Consider the following 20,602-nt stretch of genomic DNA (forward strand, 5'->3'; position numbering starts at 1 on the left):
GTTTGCTGCGATTTGTAATTGTGACAAACAGAAATTGTTCGAATTATTGCTATAGAAACCTTGTAAAAAAAACATAGTTTTTGGTAATTGCACATAAAAGTCGTGAAGCTTTGATGGCAGGTGTAATTGTGACAAACATAGTCATAACTTTTTAGTAATTTTAGTTTGAACCCTGTAAACAAGTCCACTCATAATTGCACAACATTGCGTAAAAGTGCTCCCTGGGAACCATCTCCTTATCATGGTGAAGAGGTTTGTGTGCCTTTATGTACCTGGGAACTGTGTTGTCTGGAGCCATGTGCTTTCTGGTAGGATCTCCCAAGGCAAATTGGTCTCAGGCGTAAGAGTAAGAATGGTTCGACCTAGACCCCCTTAAAAAAAAGAGGAGGGAGAAAGGTGACCCTGTCTGGAGGAAGTCCAGGGCCCATGTCTAGAGCCAGGCCTGGACAAAGGGCCCATCAGTAAGTGTCTGTTAGTGGTGTCTGCCACGGGCACAGCCCAAAAAAGCCATGTGGATACCCATCCTCGCCCATCCCGTGGACCCACCACCTGTGAGGGGAACAAATGGGGTCAGGTGCGCTGTGAGTTAAGTGTCCGTGAAGGGAAATGGTCTTAACAGACCAAAACTGGGCAGCAGAGGCTGACACTGGGGACATGGAGCATCACTTCTCTGTGGGGGAGCTTGTGTAGGAGGTTGAGCATTACCGGTTAGATCTGGTGGGGCTTACCTCTATGCACAGCCTCGGCTCCGCATCCCTACGAGGTTTGACTCTGTTCTTCTCCGTTGTTGCCCAGGGTGTAAGGCGCCAGGCAGGTGTAGGAATACTCACGAGTCCCTGGCTGAGTGCAACAATTTTGGAGTTTACCCCAGTGAATGAGAGGGTCGTCTCCCCATGGCTGAGGGCCATGAGTAGGAAACTATAACTGTGTCTGTGCTTATGCATGGAACAGCAGTTCAGAGTATTCAGCCTTCTCGGAGACCCTGGATGGAGTCCTGCATTGGGCCCCAGCAGAGGATTCAATAGTCCTGCTGAGGGACTTCAATGCACATGTGGGCAATGATGGAGATACTTGGAGTGGTGTGATTGGGAAGAATGGCCTCCCCAGTCTAACCCAAGCAGTGTTTTGTTATTTAATTTCTGTGCTAGTCATGGATTGTCCATAAAGAATACCATGTTAGTGCATTGGGATGCTCATAAGTATACTTGGTACCATAGCACCCTAGGCCAAAGGTCATTGATAAATTTTGTGATCAGATCATCTGACCTGAGTCCATATGTTTTGGACGCTGAGGTAAAGAGGGAAACTGTCAACTGATCACTATCCGCTGGTGAATTATGTCAAGTGGCAGGGAGGCCCCTGAACAGACATGGTAGCCCAAACAAGTAGTGCGGGTGAATTGGGAACATCTAGTGGAGGCCCCTGTCCAAGTGGCCTTCAACTCAAAGGGCTTCAGGCTCAAAGAACGACAGCTGCAGTGTTAGCAGAGGCAAAGCAGCATGCATGGGAGGAGCTAGGAGAAGCCTAGCTCCTCTCACACATGAATCTTGAAACCCATCCGGCACCTCAGGAGGGGGAAAACGGGGAACCGTCCACATTGTGTACAGCAGGGATGGGACACTGCTGACCACAACTGAGAAGGTAAGCAGGTGGTGTAAAGAGCACTTTGAGGAACTCCTGAACCTGATTAATCCACCCTCTACTGCAGTGGCAGAGTTGAAGAATGACACGGGGTTGATGTTGATATCTCTGGGAGAGGTCACTGATGTAGACAGACAGCTTGATGGTGGCAAAGCCCAGGAATTGACAAGATAAAGGCTCTGGGTGTTGAGGGGCTGTCCTGGTTGACACGCCTCTTCAACATTTACTGTGGAAGTCAGGAACAGTGCCTAAGGAGTGATAGACTGAGGTGGTGGTTCCCCTCTTCAAAAAGGGGGAGTAGAGGGTGTGTGCCAACTATAGTGGAAAAGTATACTTCAAGGTGCTGAGAAGGAGGGTTGACCGATTGGCCGATTAATTGAAGAGGAACAATGTGGATTCTGTTCTTGGGGTCCCAAGAGCTTGGGAAAATGCTTATCAAGTCTACATGTGTTTTGTGGATTGGTAGAAGATGTATGATCAGGTTTCTGTGGGAGGTACTGCGGGAGTATGGGGTAAGAAGATCACTTTTCAGGACCATTCAATTCCTTTATGTCCAGCAATCCTAGTGATTTTCGCAGCCAGCGGTAGAGTGCATCCAGTTTGGTGATGATGTTGACCTGATGTCATCATCAGTCTCTGATCTGCAGCTCTCCCTGGATTGGCAGGGATGAGGAGCAGTACCTAGAAATCTGTGGCCATAGTTCTCAGCAGGAAACCAATGGATTGTCTACTCCAGGTAGGGAGCGAGTCTTTGCCCCAAGTAAAGGAGTTCAAGTATCTCTGGGAGTTATTTACTAGTGATGGGATATTGGAGGACGAGTTTGACCGAACAGTCAAAGCAGCAGGGGTGGTATTGCATTATTGTGACAAAAAAGTTGAACCAACCGCAATCTACCGATCGACCTTTGTTCCTACCCTCACCTATGATCATGAGTGTTAGGCCATGGCCGAAAGGACAAAATCGCAAATAGAAGAAGCCACCTTAGTAAGGTGTTATTGATGTGTCCAGCTGGGAGGGTCCATGGAGCAAACCAAGGTGGAGAGTTTATATCTCCAGACTGGCTTACTGGATCCCCCAGTAAAAGTTAGCTGAGGTGGCAGGGGAAAGGGACGTTTGGGGTTCCCTGCTGGAACTGCTAGCCCCACAACCCCATTTTTGGATAAGCGGTTGAAAATGGATAAATGGATGCATAAAATTAGCGGTTGCAACATGAAGACATTGTTTGCTGTTTATAATCACATCATGAGACAGAAATTGGAATTTTTAGTAATAGCAGTATAAAGACATAAACTGTGATTCACAATTATGTGATAAAGTTGAACCAGCTGAGTAAAACATATATTATGATTTATATTTACAATATGAACATTGTGACAGAACTGTAAATTTATGTTAGAGATTATGTAGAGATTTCTAATGTCAAATATTTTTGATTTGCGATTTGACAAAATAAAAGTACAATTGTAAATTATTATTTAAATCTCAGTGGAAAAGAAGATTTTTGTGATTTTTTTATGTAACAAAAATGTCAATTTTTGTTTTGTAATTGCAATAATAACTTTGTAACAATATAAATTATTAGGTCCTAAGATAAAAACAATTGGCTATAAAGCTATACATTACTGTATATAAAAATTCCTAGCTGTAATATGATAAGTATACAATGTCAAACATTAGTTTAATAATTTGTTTGTGTCATTCTATTAAATTATTTTGTTATATATCAGTATATACTGTATAATTCAGCATTGAGTGACTGAAATGTCACTATTCCTACAGTTATACAAAGCGAGTTGTGGGCAGTGGGATACGAGCCCAGGCACAAAACCCAGAAGTTCGGGTAAAGGAGGCTGATCCTGTCATCAACCAGGTGATCGACAAGCTGAAGCACATCAACCAGGTACAAACCAATCAAGTTATCAGGAACTCAACTGAGCGAATCTTATTGTACAAGAGTGATCAATCAGATATGAAATTGATGAATTGGGTAATCAATTAAGGTGATAAATAAAGCAGAATGAATCAATTAGCCAGAAGGCTGTATGAATGAATCAGTTAGGTATAATCTAGTCAGGTGGTCAATGTAAGCGAATCCATTATTTGGATTACTTTGCCAATTCTATCTTGAGAGGTTCCAAGTAATTCAAAGAGGTAACGAACCAACTGAGGGATCAGTCCAGAGAAGTGAATCAATACTGTGCAACATGATCAAATGCTGAGAGAAATCAAGTGATTAAATTGGGCCAGGGGTAGTTCAGTGGTTAAGGCATTGGACTACGGTTCGGAAGATCCCAGGTTCAAACCCCACAACCACCAAGTTGCCACTGTTGGGCCCTTGAGCAAGGCCCTTAACCCTCAACTGCTCAGATGTGTAATAAGATAAAAATGTAAGTCGCTCTGGATAAGAGCGTCTGCCAAATGTCTAAATGTAAATGTAAATTGGGTAAGACCTGAAAATTTTGAGAAGGCATGGTGGTCAGTCTCTATGGTGGCTTAGTGGTTAGCACTCTCGCCTTGCTCCTCCAGGATCCGGGTTTGATTCCTGCCTTGGGTCTTTGTGTTTGGAGTTGGCATGTTCTCCTCCTACTTGGTGGGGTTCTTTCCAGTGCTCCGGGTTCCTCCTACAGTAGGCTAATTGGCTGTAGTATGTGAATGAGCATGTAAGTGTGTCTATGCATGTGTGCACCCTGCGATGGATTGGTACCCTATCCAGGGTTTATCCTGCCTCATTTCCATTAAGCAATCACGTGAATAAGGTATGAAGTGAAAAGTGAGTGACTCAGTTGAATGAATCAAAGCAAAGAAGTGAGTCAGATATGAACTGATCAGAATTCCTGAGAGAACGGGATATCTGTCGGATCACTATACAGTAGTTGATTGAATCACATATAGAAACAAATGAATCAATCATATACTAGCTAATATTACTTTGTATTACTAATTACTATCACTTCATAACATCACTAAGTATTATGTATCATACGTAGTCTAAGCCACAAAAATAACTAGCTAGCTGAATGGTGTATAAAATGATTTAAATGAAACTAGCTGGGCCAGAAGCGCCGTCCTGGACTTTTAACGATTTTTCTGGTTAGAAATTAGCATATGTAATTTGTCTTTAGAGCAGAACAGCCAGCGAGGATGTGTGTGATCGATGAATACATATTTACTAGTCCATCTTTAGTGTTTGTGTTCAGCTTCTGGCTAAATCAATGCTGTTTTAGCCCCATTGTCTCATTGTGGTGTTTGTGCTGATGCGGTTGTGCATAGTGCGCTTAGCCAGAGGATGTGTTGATGCTAATGCTGATTCGGGGGATCATTACGGTCGATTTTAGTTTCTCTCTCTCTCTCTCTCTCTCCCCCCCCCTCTCTCTCTCTCTCTCACACACACACAAACTGTATTTTAGATTAGACTAGGCTTTTATTTTATCCAGGGCAGACTATTTTAGCCTTTGTTCCTTAAGGTCATTTTTGCTGCCAGCCCTTGGTTATTTACTTTCTAACCTGGCAAGTGACTTGATTTTTGGGATCTGACGACATAATCTGGGAGCTAACTCGATATTCTAGAAGCGAACCCTGTGATCTCTCTCTCTCTGGGAGTTAACGCCACATTCTAGGGCCTAACTCATTAACTTTGAAGGTCATTGGGAAATATTAGAGGTGACTCTGCTCATTTTCTACTCTGAGAGGCAAATCTGTAATCTGGGAGTTAACTTCATAAAATAGGAGATGGCAATTCCTAAGGAACAATTTGAAAACATGGGTACTAACTCCATAGTCTGTGACTTAACTCTGTAACCTAGGAGAACTAAATCCTTAACTTTGGATGTTGTCTGATTATCTGGGAACTCATTTTGTATAATGCGAAAATTGATTTTTAGCCGTGCGTTATTAATCTGTGATTAATCTATCTAGATAACTTGTTCTTAAACTATTGTACGTCATAATTTGAGGACTTTAAACTACGTTGCAATTTTTGCAACCTAGGATGCCAGCTCTGTAATTGTTATACCAGTTCCATAATCTGTAAAATAATGCCATATTATGGAAATTTATTTCTGAGGAAATTAAATAATCTGGTTGGTAATGTGCTAATCTGTGGAACCTATGAATTAACTTGTGTGGTTTAACTCTAGGAGGTAATTTCGCTAATCAAGGAGCTACCTCTGTAAAATATAAATGACTTTTATAATCAGTGGCATAAAACATTAATTTGGTGGATGATTTGCTAATCTGGGAGCTAACGGTCACCCATAAATTACTTTTATAATTTGGGCGGCTATTATTAATCTAGGAGGTTCTTGATAATCTGGGAGTTAACTCTGTAATCCATAAATTATGTTTATAATCTGGGAGGTTTTATGCTAATCTGGCAACCCTGTAACCTATGATTTAACTTTATTGGAGGAGGAGGGGTTCAAGTCTGGGAGCTAATTTGGTAATGTGGGAACTAACTCAATACCATTATAATCTAGAGGAGTAAATATTCAATCCAGGAGTCAGATTTCTAATTTGGAATCTTCGGTTTTGATTTCGGGGCTAACTGTGATTTGGGGGTGTAGGGGTAGTGGGGACCTTCCTAATGCTGCAGATATATTACAATATCTAAATATTACATATAAGTGTGTGGTTGATGACGTCATCCTCAGGGTGAAGACACCGAGCTCAGGTGAACTTAGTGGTGCATGCTTCATTTAAGTCACTCATTAGCATAAAGTGTTGTTAATCTGAACCTGGATCGTTCTCTCACTCTCTCTCACATACAATATCAGTGTGCCTGAGATAGCCCTGACCCTCGAGAGAACTTGAAAGATTAATATAATTTACACGTCTGTCCTATATACCAACCTTCTTGTCTACTCCTTAGTGAACACTTCAGAGTGCTGGTATTTGATTTGGGACACAGCTTTTTGGATTTGTTTGTGGACATGAAAGAAAATCAGGATTTCTCCAGTGAGACTGTGTGCTTTTTCTTACTGTGAATTATTTACTGTTCTTTGGCATAGGGACGTCTCGCTTTTTAAATCAGTTATACGTTTATTTTCTGAATCAGCGATGCGTTTCCTGTCTGAGGTCAACAGCGGTAACGTCAGAGAGTGTGTGTGTGTGTGTTTTCATGGTCATCCTTTAGAAGTGCCCTATGCCTACCCCATACTGGATAATTAGCAGGGTCATTTGCAAAGTGACCTCACTGACCTCCGGGAAGTGCTGAGGTCATGGAAGAGCATTCAGTTAGTTCTCAAAAAACAAAAACAAGGAAGAATATTTATTGAATATTTTAGTGGTGTCAGGGGCAAGATTTAAAAGAAAGCCAAAGCGAGACAGAGAGACAGATAAAAAAGGAATAGATGGATAGATTGGTAGCAAACAGGAGAAAGACAAAAGCAGTCTAAGTGTGTAAACGTGTGTGTGCATGAGAGAGAGTATGTCAGTATGACCTTTAACTCAGGACACCAAACACATGGTGTGTGTGTGTGTGTAAATAAGGAGGTGATGGCTCTGCCACGCCCGTCAGTGTCTCAAAGCTTTCCGTTAAACCTAGGTGACACACAACCTTATTCAAAGGTCAGCCTCATCCCATTTATCATATCCTGCACTCCCCTAGTGCCCTAGCTCCTTTACATGCAGTAGGCTGCTCACTCCAGGGAGGTCAATAATTTAGTGCATGGATAATACTTCAGGATATAAAGGCTATACTGTACAGTCAGTAAATTTTGCACTCAGAAGTAAACAGGCAGTGAAGGGGAGGAGCCAGTGAAGATTAGTTTGGCAGGACATATGCTGGATCGTGATGGATTTGGATTCTTAATACCCTGCATGTATAGTAATAAACTAGATAGATAGATAAAAATGCTTTGTTTTTGTTATCTCCCTCTGTTTATCTTTCTTTATTCTTTTCTTTCCATTTTTAATCTAATGGATTTCTTTATTATTTTGTGTTTGTTTTTTATTTTTCTGATTATTTTGTTTTATTCTTTGTTTTTCTTTTTCTTCTAATTATATTTATTGTTTTCTTCTGTCTCCACTCCATTAATTTCTCCATTTTAATGCTTTCTTTTTCATGCTTTGAGCCGCTGATTTTCTTTCTTTCCAATTTCTTTCTTTTCCATGCTTCTTAATAATTTATTCTTTCTTTTTTTCCCTTTCTCCCTCTAGCCCTGCCCCATTGTTTTCCCAATTTTAATGATTTTTTTGATTCTCTGATGCACTTTTTCATTCTTTTTTAGATTTATTTTGTTTCATATCTTTCTTTCTTAACTTTATTCTTATTTTTTTTATAAATTTTTTCAATTTTCATTCCTTTTTCTTTCTTTTTTTTATATATTCTTAATTTATTTTCTTTATTTTGTCTGCTTCTGTCTCATTAATTTCCTAATTTTATTTTTTTTTGTGTTAAGGTGCTTTTTATCTCTGATTAATTTCTCCCATTCTTTTCTCTTTTTTTCATGTTTGCATTTTTGATTGATTTTATTGTTATCCATTTTTTCTTTCTTTCTCTATTCTGCCTCTATTTCATCATTTTTCTGCTTTCTTACTTTTGTTGGTCTCTGAGGCACTTTTTTCAAATTTTCTATCTATTTTCTGCTTTTGCTTTTTAGTTGATTTATTTATATTTTTCTTTTCTTTTATTTCTGATTCATATCTTATTTGTTTTTTTCTCTTTTTATTCTTTCCCTTTGTTTTGCCTCTGCCTCTAACTTTTTACATGTTTTTCTTTGAGACACTGTTTTTCTTTTTACCAATTTCTAATTGATTTCTCAATTTTTTATTGTTTACTTTATTATCTTTACTTAATTTCTTTCTTTTTTTTATTCTTTTTTTTATACTTTATCATTTATTTCCTAACTTTAGTTCAGATACCCATATACTCCCTTCCATTCTAGGTTCTTTCTTTTATCCTTCTTTCATTTGCTCTTGGGGGTGTACAACCCCTCCAGTTTATCAGCAGTAAATTCATCTGTCTCTACGTTTTGCATTTACTTTGGACCAAATTTTACTTTTTACATTTTTTGAATGATTGCATCAGCAGCAGAAAATCATCTGTAAAATGAAAGCAGTGTGTGTAAAGACTTGGATCTTCCTGACTGAACGATATTCAGCCCAAACCTGCTGCGTTGTTGTGTTACAGCGGGTGAATATTTACTCCGAGTGCTGCTCTTCAGTTCCTGCTTAGAGCTGATGGACTGTTTGTTTCCTATCACCAGTTTGCCAACACAGGTTTACACACAAACAGACACAAAAAACACACACATGCAGAGACAGCTCTCGTTAACAGTCAGCAGTTTGTTTTCAGGTCTTTGATGTTAATTAAACACTATTGTTTTTATTTAACTTCTGTTTAATTTATATGATAAACAAGTGTCAAAATGAACTGTACATAAACAGAACACTTAAACAATGTTCAACAAAATGTTTAGTTAAGAATCCTTTCTTTTTTAAGATCCTCAGCAACTGATTGGTTCATTTTAGTTGAGAATCCGCCCACTTAATCACCTAGCAGTCAATAGAATATTCAGAATGTCATAAATACAAGCTGTCAGAGGGATCTATCGTTGGCTGAACCGAAATCGGGACATGGTCTCCTCTAAAGTAGTAGCACTAAATAATTTACTTTCGGATTTGGGACAGAGCCTAAAAACGTCGTAGTCATAAAGAATGAGTTAGGATGAGCCACAAAAGGCCAACTTTCCTCTAGGAACACTAACTAGTTACAAACTATATGGGATGAAGCTTTAAATAGATGGATTGAGTATTATGGGATGAAGTTTTAAAATGGCCTAATTTCTAGTAAAACTTTAAGTAGCCATAACCTCTACTTAGGGATTGCTTTAAATAATACAATATTTTAGTAAGAACACTAACAAGCCATGATCTCTAGCTTTTGGGATGAAGAGGTACAGTGGTTGACTTTGGAATACAGATAGAAGAGTGCCTATGGATAAAACTGTGAAAATTCGGGACCAACATTCTAGTATGAACACAAATTAGGGGAATAGGAGTGTTTTAAGTGTTTATGGAGTCTTGTATTTGTGACAGAGCCTTATTATATCACAGGTTTAATAAGTACGTAAACTAATGAACTCTTTTTTGAGACAGAGCCATTTCAAAATCACATTCAAGTTTTATTTGTCACATACACAACCATACGCAGTATGTTATGCAATAAAATGCTTATACAACTGTCTGTGCCCTAAAATAGATAGATAGAATAAAAAGATTTCACTACACTAAAAGAAAAAACTAGAAAAATAATTAAAAATAAAGATTTTCTAAAAAAATAAAAATAATAATATAAATAAATAAATAAATAAATGCATACAAAAATGAATCAAATTAGAAAAAAAATATTGGGATGGAATACAATGCACAAAGTTTAATTGTAAACTGAGAAGTGTAAAAAAAAAATATATAGATATATATAGAAGGGTAAAGATATGGCCTGTGGGTATGACAGCAGCAGTTTGAGTGAAACATACTGAAGTATGAAATGAAATGGTTTGAGAGGAAGCCTTTGATGTCAGAACAGAAATTGTACTTGTGATAGGGTTCTAGCCTGAATTAACTACATGAGCAGTACGTCGTAATGTTTGGTATAGTGCTTTAATCAATGTTATTTTATCAAACCATTATTTAGGTGAAAATAAATATATTATTCTAGAAAGTAGAATTCATTCCAATTTGGTACAGAGCCATAAAATGCTCAACATTTAAGTGTTAAGACGGAGCCTTAAACCGTTCCTGCTAGCTAGCAATCAATTCCAGCATTAGGCTAATAAACATGAAAGAACAGGTTTATTTATGTAATTGGAAAAGTTGAGAGGGGAAAGAAGGAAAAACAAAACCCCAGAAAATTCACTTGACACACATTAGCTACTTTTCTCAGGATTTATGTTCACAAAAACACACACACACACACACACACAGATTTGGATTTAGCGCTTCCACCGGATGAGGCATTAGCTGACCTAGCCAGCGCTAATCATTTCTCTGACAAATTTAGCAAAAATAACTGACATTAATTTGATAAATGAGGCTGTCAGGGTAGAGCAGCATCTGCCTGAGCGTACGCTAACAAACACACACAAACACACACACACACACACGCTTGTAACACAGTGTAATGAACATTTTATTTTTAACTGTTGATGAATTGGGGCAGTAAACTTGAACGCTGAGCTAAATAACCATCCAGATACACAACCATGCTCTCCTGACATTTTCAAATCCATGTTGACGCTTTACCCAGAATATTTCACACACACACACACACACACACACACACACACACACACGCACGCACAAAAAATGCATGCTAATATTTTCATTAGTGATCTTATTAACATGTGGTTGTACACGTCAAAAAAAAAAAAAGAAAATTAGATGGTTTGAGACTGTTCACTGATCCTTCCAGAGGTATTTCTAGATAATATTCAGAATGTTGTAGACAAGATAAGTATGATACGTTTGTCGAAATGTCTGTTAACCAGTGACGGAAGACACTGGGATGTGACCTGGAGCTGTATTCTAGTACACTTAGTAGTAATAGACTCTATTATTTCTGACAGAACTTTACATTGGGTTCATTGATTAGTCAAGTCAAACATTCTTGTAGCAACGCTATGTAGTTATGAGTTATAGCATTTGGAACAAGGTCTTAAACTAGATTTAAACCAGTTAACTGGGACGTGGCCATATAAAAGGCTAGAACATCATGACATCATGCAAGAACAGGGTTAACTCGGGAGCATTTGGGTAAAAACTCGAATCGAAGTGAACTAGCGATTGTGACGGAGCCATTTTTTCCCCCTGAATGTCTATATAAAATAAAGCGCACTTGGTAGTGCACTCAGCAGTGGTGTGTTAATTAGTGGACGCTTCGTTAAGCTTCAGGCTAAATGAGGCGCATGTTAATGAGGCTTATCAGCATCACACAGCTGCTCTTCTAAAGCCATTTATATCAATCTGTTTTTAATGGCTAATTGCTGACCGTGTGTGTGTGTGTTTATTGTCTTTTTCATTTTTTTATTTTACTCCCTGGTGTTACTTCTTTCCATCTAATCAGGAAGTTGCGCTTGGGATGGGACCGAACGGGATCGATCATTTTGGCAAATATTTTCCTCACATTTTCCTCATATCCAAGTGTTTTTTTTTTTTTTTTTAAACTCTATAAACAGTACTGAACACCAGCAGGAACTATTGGATCTCAGTACCTTATGAGAGCACTCGAGAATTCCTGTCAGTTTTTGATGTTAGCAAACCACTAAGTCAGATTTAGACCTTGATTTAATACGTTAAAATAGTGAAAACTGAGCTCCCTGCTTTGAGGTATGAAGTCTGCGACCTCACCTTTGACCTCCCTGACCTCCTACCAGAAGCTCCTCAGCACAGTTTAACTTTAGTCTAGAACTCAATGTCAGATCAGTAAAGAATTTGCGATTGATCTCTGAGGAGTCTCACTATATCCTTTTAAATCTAGAAGCAGGAAGCCCTGCACTAAACCTGTTAAACTCCATCCCTTTGTAGTGTGCACTGTTCAGATCCCACGACCCATCCCACCCCCCGCCCAACCGCCACCACCGCAGGGCATCTCTTCAGATTTACAGAACCTGAACAGAGCTCTTTAAAATCCCCTGTGACTCTTCATCTCCTCATGCTACAGGAACAGTGGCTCGTGTGGACTCCACGGGTCGCTGCCTTCAAGTTCATCAGCGACTCCATAGTGATGGAATGTTTAAGCTAACCCACAGGCTAGAGTTGTAGTAATTAAAAACAACAATTAAAACATGCCAAACAACAAACTAGCACTATCGTAAACAGGCTAAACAGAAACCTAGCTTTGCGACATAGTAAATAGCAACCTAAAAGTTAAATAAACGTTAAAAAGACTAAACACAAAATAGCATTATAGGAAACAGGATAAACTGCAAACTAGCGATATTGTAAACAGGGTAAACAGATAGCTAGCATAGTAAAAATCTTACTAAATAGCAACCTAACATTAACTTACAAGATATCTGAAGAGGAGACAAGCACTATAACTAAAGAAGAAAAAAAAGCAAACTAGTGTTACAGTAAACAAGTTTAACAGAAAACTAGCATTAAAATAGCATAACAGCAAACTTGTACTTATATACGCTACATAGCAAGCTAACATTATAGTAAACAGGTTTAATAATAATCTCAATAGCAATCTATACAACAAACTAGCTTCATAATAAACTGCCATAAAAGCAAGCTTTTATGATGTTCGCTATAATTTATAGTAAACAGGTTAGTCAACAAACTAGCAGTATAATAAACAATCTAATTAGCAATCTATACAGCAAACTAACTTTATAATAAACATTTATAAGAGCAAGCGTGCATTATAATAAGTGAGCTAAATTGTCAAATTAGCATTATAGTAAACAAGATAATTTTACTATAACAGGCTAAAGACCAAACTAGCATTAAAGTAAACAGTATTCTATAAAATATTTTTATTAAGGTTCTCTATGGGTCTGTTGCAAAGCATATGGTCCGGAATCTCCATAAAAGCATGTGTTCAGGTTCATGTGTCTCTTTTTCCCCCTAGTTAATGGGGTTATTGATCATTCTGACACACTGGGATTTCTCTAACACACACGCACACAAAGAAAACGCCGTCTGAACCTGAACGCATTTAGATTACTTCATTCCAGCCTAGACACACACAAATACAGAGAGAGAGAGAGGGAAAGAGAGTCGTCCATCAGAATATAGCGCCTTCACAAACTCCTCTGTGATAACATTTGGTATCTTATGAAATATTTTGAACACACGCTTGCTCTCCGTCCTACCCGGCTAGCATCTGTACCATTATTCATTGTTTAATAATGACGCAGAAACTAATGTGTAAACACTCAGACACACACACACACACACACACACACACACTTGCGCAAATACATGATCTTTGATCCCAATGCTGCATTCAATACATAAGGCATTTTCCAACATGTAAGGCGTTTACTGTTTGAGATTGCTGTTGCTAGGTAGCTTGACAATATGGCCGCCTAAAACATTTAACTCTCTATTGACTTGAAACGGAAGGGTCAAACATATGTTCCCAAGGTTCCATGACCTTATGATTACTTTAGATTCCCTCTCTGAAAAGGAGCATAGAGGTGAAGGAACATAAAATTCAGGGGGGGGGAAATTATATAGACAACGTAAAGTCAGAATAACAGTGAAAACAGGACAGGATTATCTGTAAAACTAAACATTTACCTTAGATGTGATATAAGAACAAAAATTCTCTCTCCATGACTGAAATGACATTGTACAGTATGTGCATTTGACCTCTGACTTAATCTCCTATAATAGCATAGATTAAATAGGTTGCGCTCTGACTTTTTGTAAACATGGCAAACTCACAACTAATATAGCATAAGACGTTTTTTTGCTTGTAGCTGCAAGAAAAAAAAAGTTTAAATAAATAAATAAATCGCTTAAACGATATCTCGCAATCAAGAATCCAGAGCTTGCTAATAACTTAGTATAACAACTTAGTTGGTAACTAACGCACACCTCAAAACTGCCCCTGTTTATCTCAAATTTTACCAAACCCAACCCTGTACACAGAATCACCTAGCCACAGTAAAAAAGTATGACAAGATGGCATAAATTGCTAGGATATTCGGGTAGAAACGCTAATATAAAGATAGCATACAGGATAGCTGAGCATTCGAGGCTAGCAACATGAGCGGTGACCTAATGATGGAATTGAACGCTTCAGTAGTTAGACCTGAGCTATGACATGCGACGTGATGGTGAAAATGAGACAGAATTACCTGGAGTGAATAGGGTTACCTCCCTTTATTAGCTCGTTGTGCTAATAAAGCACTTTTTCATTAGTTTAGTTCATCCATCTACTTTGTGAAGTGCATGTAATCATAGCACTGTGGTAAACCGGTTCAAAATAAAGCTGTAACAATATCAGTGTGTTTGTGATTGGGAGGGGGTGTTTTGTTTTTTTTCCTTCTCCTGTGACTTGAGATGAACTTCAAGCCGAGTAATGAACAGATCGCTGCACCTGCATTATCATTATGAGCTTAATGAAGCTGTGGTTTATACACAGCACCGGCGCTAATAACACTGTCAAGCCTTACAATAAATCTGTTTTTTCCGCCACCGCAAAGCAGTCAGGCACCGATAGATAACGCTCTGTTCATCCGCTCCGTGGCTCTGCTCACGCTCTGCTTGTGATAGTCAGGTGTGTGGAATGTTGCTAGCGTGAGTTGTTAAAGGCGAGCTCTGGCCTGACAATACATCAGGGTTTGAGCGATCGGAGCGATTCCTCTCAACAAGTCAACTTGAAACTACATTCTAGCACTTTCCACTTTCCTGAGTATTAAGGAGTATAGCACCCCAGGTTGACATAGCCTTCCCCTTGGTGCCCCGCGTGTCGTTTAAAACGTGACCCGATCAGCAGCAGAGCTCCAAAATGGCACGATTGTTTCCCTCTAAACACACAACCCATGAAAAATACAAGAAGATGTGAGCTGAGTGTAGAGACGTAATGCTAGCCTGCTCGGCTCCAAGCTCAGACAGGTACAAGGAGAAACAAACAGACAACCCCAATTAAAAGCAAACAAACAATCAGACAGTGAATTGAATCGCTAGATAGTGGCTAATTGTGAATGAATAAAATAAAAAGAGTGTTTTATAGCTACTGCAGGCTAAAACCTTGAGCCCAAACACTAACGCTAATGACGTTGATGTGCATATAGTGTCCATTTTCCGCAAAACATCAAATGTTCCAGCTCTCGGAGTTTGTATATTAGCATTTAGCTTATGCTGCATTCTTTACACCGCTGTTTGAAATGGGAAACAGCGCTAATAAAAACTGCTAATGGAACGACACGGTTGGTTTAGCGCGTGTGTGTGTTTCAATGGCATTAGAAACAGCTTGGAGTTGCAGGGTCACAGGACCGCTCTCCCAGAACGTCATGTTCATGATCTCAGTCTAAAACTCTGAGCAAACACAAATTCCAAACTGCTAATGTAATGTAAGTGAGGAACATTACAGAGCGCTAGTGTTAATGATACAGCACTCAGCAGAAAAAAAAAAAAAAACTCATTCAGTCCCTCAGTGTTAGCATGAAGCACAAAGGCAGTGTGGGGCCGTTATCACTCCGCGCTCTTCACTCTGGAAATAAACGACAGCGCGAGCGAGGGATAATCAGCGCTATCACTCTTTAGCATCGCCATGCCGTGTTAGCACCAGAAAGGAAAAGAAGTCAGATTTCCAGGAGCAGCAGAGAAAAAAGGCTTTGAGAAAGCGAGACAGGGCTTTTGTTTAATCCCTGATCGATGGCTTCACGCTGTCGCCCTTTAATCTCTGATTCTCGTTCCTCAATTATCTTGCAGTCGCTCTTTCTTTTTTTCTTTCCTACAAGCTGATAACGTTCAACAATGGTGCTCTCAAGAAGTCTTGTGGAGCAGAGAGTTAGCAGTCGTGTGTTGAGGTTATTTATAAAATTGTAATGTCAAAGCTAGACATTTCAGCTATCCTTCTTATTTACGCTATGCCTCGTTTGCTAATTAAACAAATATTAAATTCAGCTATCACAAGGTTATGCTTTCTTTAGACAGGCATATACAGTATACTGTACATACACTCAACAAAAATATAAACGCAACACCTTTGTTTCTGCTCCGATTTTTCATGAGATGGACTTAAAGATCTAAAATTCATTCCAGATACACAATATTACCATTTCTCTCAAACATTGTTCACAAATCAGTCTAAATGTGTGATAGTGAGCACTTCTGCTTTGCTGAGATAATCCATCCCACCTCACAGGTGTGCCACATCAAGATGCTGATCTGACATCATGAGTAGTGCACAGGTGTACCTTATACTGCCCACAATAAAAGGCCACCCTGGAATGTGCAGTTTTGTCTCACAGCAAAATGCCACAGATGCCACAAGCATTGAGGGAGCGTGCAATTGGCATGCTGACAGCAGGAATGTCAACCAGATCTGTTGCTCGTGCATTGAATGTTAATTTCTCCACCATAAGCCGTCTCCAAAGGCGTTTCAGAGAATATGGCAGTACATCCAACCGGCCTCACAACCGCAGACCACTTGTAACCACACCAGCCCAGGACCTCCACATCCAGCAGGTTCACCTCCAAGATCGTCTGAGACCAGCCACTCAGACAGCTGTTGAAACGGTTGGTTTGCATAACCAAACAATTTCTGCACAAACTGGCGAATGCTCACATTCGATGGCGTCTGGCATGTTGGAGAGATGTTCTCTTCAAGGATGAATCTCGGTTTACATTGTTCAGGGCAGATGGCAGACAGCGTGTGTGGCGTCGTGTGGGTGAGCGCTTTGCTGATGTCAATGTTGTGGATCGAGTGGCCCATGGTGGTGGTGGGGTTATGGTATGGGCAGGCATCTGTTATGGACGAAGAACACAGGTACATTTCATTGATGGCATTTTGAATGCACAGAGATACCGTGATGAGATCCTGAGGCCCATTGTTTTGCCATACATCCATGAACATCACCTCATGTTTCAGCAAGATAATGCACGGCCCCATGTTGCAAGGATCTGTACACAGTTCTTGGAAGCTGAAAATGTCCCAGTTCTTGCATGGGCAGCATACTCACCGGACATGTCACCCATTGAGCATGTTTGGGATGTGCTTGACCGGCGTATACGACAGCGTGTACCAGTTCCCACTAATATCCAACAACTTCGCACAGCCATTGAAGAGGAGTGGACCAACATTCCACAGGCCACAATTGACAATCTGATAAACTCTATGTGAAGAAGATGTGTTGCACTGCATGAGGCGAATGGTGGTCACACCAGATACTGACCGGTTCTGAGTCCCCAGACCCCCTATAAAGCAAAAAACTGCACATTCCAGGGTGGCCTTTTATTGTGGGCAGTATAAGGTACACCTGTGCACTACTCATGATGTCAGATCAGCATCTTGATGTGGCACACCTGTGAGGTGGGATGGATTATCTCAGCAAAGCAGAAGTGCTCACTATCACACATTTAGACTGATTTGTGAACAATGTTTGAGAGAAATGGTAATATTGTGTATCTGGAATGAATTTTAGATCTTTAAGTCCATCTCATGAAAAATCGGAGCAGAAGCAAAGGTGTTGCGTTTATATTTTTGTTGTGTGTATATTGTAGCTTCTCAATAAATCATGTTTTTTTGTTTTCTGCTAATTAGCCAGTTAGCTAGCAGACCGTTATTTGAGTAATAAAATAGTTTGTTTTGTATCACCCCTGCAATTTACATAGTTTTTAACAGGTTATTTATTAACAGAAGTTATTTTCCTATAAACTTTTAATTATCAAATTGTAATTATTACCTTTTTTAATTATTACCTGCATTACCTGTATTTTATACCTTGCCACAGAAGTTTGATGTACTTCTCTTGTCAACATTTAGTTTGTTTATACACTAGCTGCTTTAGCTTTTTTTTTTTTTAGCACAAATTATAGTTTATTGTGTCTAGGTTTTAAAATACAAAGGAAGCAGCGAGAGGGGACGTTGTGACTTTATGAAACATGGAGCATATCGAAATCAGTCATCCGCCTGTGAAGTGCGATAAATAAAAGCGATGATTGTACTTTGTTATTCTCTTGGATTTTTACAGCTTTGAGCTTCGAGTACGCAGTGAGTTCAGTTGACTAGATCATTATATTCACTCCCCTTTTATTCCATTCATCTCAGAGTAAAGAGTGGTTCGCGCGCAGTTAATTTGAAATATCCTTTGCAAGGGCCGTAAAGCGTTCAGACCATTTGAAGCATATAGTTTTGTTTAATATTTAATGTCGTATTTAATTAAATTTTTTATTATTATTATTTTTTAAGTTTATGCTGCTCATTTTACAGCTGATCTACACACTTAAACAGTCTTGGCAGCTTGCTTGTTTGCAGTTCTTGCTAATAGCTACGAGCTAACATAGCATCTGCTGGCAGTCAGCTGAGATGAAAAGTGCGATATCGGTTTCAACAGACGAATTTATCACAGACATTTGGATGTTACATGTTAGCATTTACTTCAGAAGTAATCCTTCCATTTTCAGAATGTTAGCCCTCTGGCGCCCCTACTGGCCTGGAACCCCAAGCATTTGTCTGCCTTGCCTGTTGACTAACAGTGCCTTTCAAATTATGTCTTTTTTTTTCTTCTGCTTTTTCTTTTGCATTTGACTTATTGACCAGATACATTATTCTATGCAGTCCGACCAATGTGTTAGCCAAATACGCAAAAGTAATAATTTAAAATATACCTTTGTAATGCTAATTATGACTCAAGAAACTCATGTTTCTCTAAAAGAAGCACCACAGCGGGGATGTTTATGCTAAATTCAATTGATTATATATATTGTGTATCCACTGGAGGGCACTGATTATAATTGTTCTTTTCTTATGTGCAAAGGGTATTTCAATTATTGAAAATTAAAAGTTGACCTTTTCAATAAAAGTATATGAATATTTCTAATTATTAAGTAGGGCAACTGTGACCTCAGGATGTAGCGTGTGTACCTGCCTGAACCGCCTGAAGACGATGAGGCAACGACACTATGACGAGTCACTGATACTGATTGTGATTCGGAGGATGAAGCTAAAATAAATACGCCATTCAGAGGATGAAGTGATGGCCAGAGCAATAAGAAAGAGAGAAGATGGGTCGTTCGTCCAGCAGAGCAGATAAATCCCTGCGTCCCTCCAGGCCTCAGCCGTGCTCAAACACAAACCAATCTGTTTTAAAGTGTGTGTGTGTGTGCGCGCGTGTGCAGGTGTGATTGAGAATAACGTAGGGCGCTCGAGGCCGGAGAGGGATGCTTCATCATGGCCTTTTTCTCATTTTTCTCTTCCGTTCCCCCGGGCGATGAACACTTCAGCTTTATTGTGAAGGACGTGTACAAAGAGAGGGAAATAAACGGATTTGGGATGGAGCCGTAGCCTGAAAGTAACTAGTAGTACTCCCTTTCATACAGTCATGATGGCCAGATCGATTTCTAGATAACAAATTATATATATTTAGCTATTATCTTCCAAATTATTAGATTAGATTGGATTGGATTAGATTAGATTAGATTCAACTTTGTCACTGCATTTTTACAGTGCAGAATAATTTGCATATATAAATCGTATATAGAGAGTATATGGAGAGGTAGATTAGTTACAATGGGTACAAATGAGCAAATGATTACAGGTGGTACAGTAGGAACCACCTACTAGGGTGCAATAGGAAGGTATTATATACAGAGGAATAGTTATGTACAGAGTGCAATGATTTTGGTGTAGCCAGTGTAAAGATATTGTATATGTAACTGTAAACAGAAAGGGGTATATACACTGGGTGCAATGAAAAAGGATATAAGGCAAGATAAGAATCATGTGCATATGAATATACATACAGAGAAGGGTTATGTACATTAACTGCGATGGTTGTGGATGAGGAAACATATTGTACACCGTGGTTATGATATTACAGTACAGAGGGTTATATACATTTGTGCAACTTATTAGTGCAGTGAGGTATGAGGTAGGTCATTTTTATATAATATGTGCAGCAGTTATGAATGGTGCAGTTCTGAGTGTTTAGTTTAGTCCAGTAGTGGACATATTTCTAAAAAACTAAACATCTCGTCCTAACGACTATCGACCAGTGTCACTAACGTCAGTCATCAAGAAGTGCTATGAGCGACTAGTCAAAACACATATTTGCTCCACCCTCCCTGACACCCTAGACCCCCTACTGTACAGTTCGCATACAGACCAAAGAGGGCTACAGACGCACGCAGACTTTTCTCTCTGTTGCCATCTGCCACTAAGAGACTTAAGGACAGTTTCTATCACCAGGCTATTAGGATTCTTAATTCAAATGGATGGCTGAATGGTTTAATAATTACATGACATACCACGTTCCTGGGAACTAAAAACCTTGTTTA

The 20,602-nt window shown here is 39.2% G+C and overlaps 1 protein-coding gene across 1 annotated transcript in view; it reads left to right on the forward strand.

The window, feature by feature from the left end:
* gpc5a (glypican 5a) overlaps nucleotides 1–20,602 on the forward strand; it is a 107,260-nt gene that overhangs the window by 45,472 nt on the left and 41,186 nt on the right. Inside the window, exon 7 of the mRNA XM_053476643.1 lies at nucleotides 3,422–3,542. Within this exon, the coding sequence (XP_053332618.1) occupies nucleotides 3,422–3,542 (121 nt within the window). The remainder of the gene's footprint in view (nucleotides 1–3,421; nucleotides 3,543–20,602) is intronic.

This window comes from Clarias gariepinus, chromosome 18, assembly GCF_024256425.1.
Source record: "Clarias gariepinus isolate MV-2021 ecotype Netherlands chromosome 18, CGAR_prim_01v2, whole genome shotgun sequence".
Lineage (NCBI taxonomy): Eukaryota > Metazoa > Chordata > Actinopteri > Siluriformes > Clariidae > Clarias > Clarias gariepinus.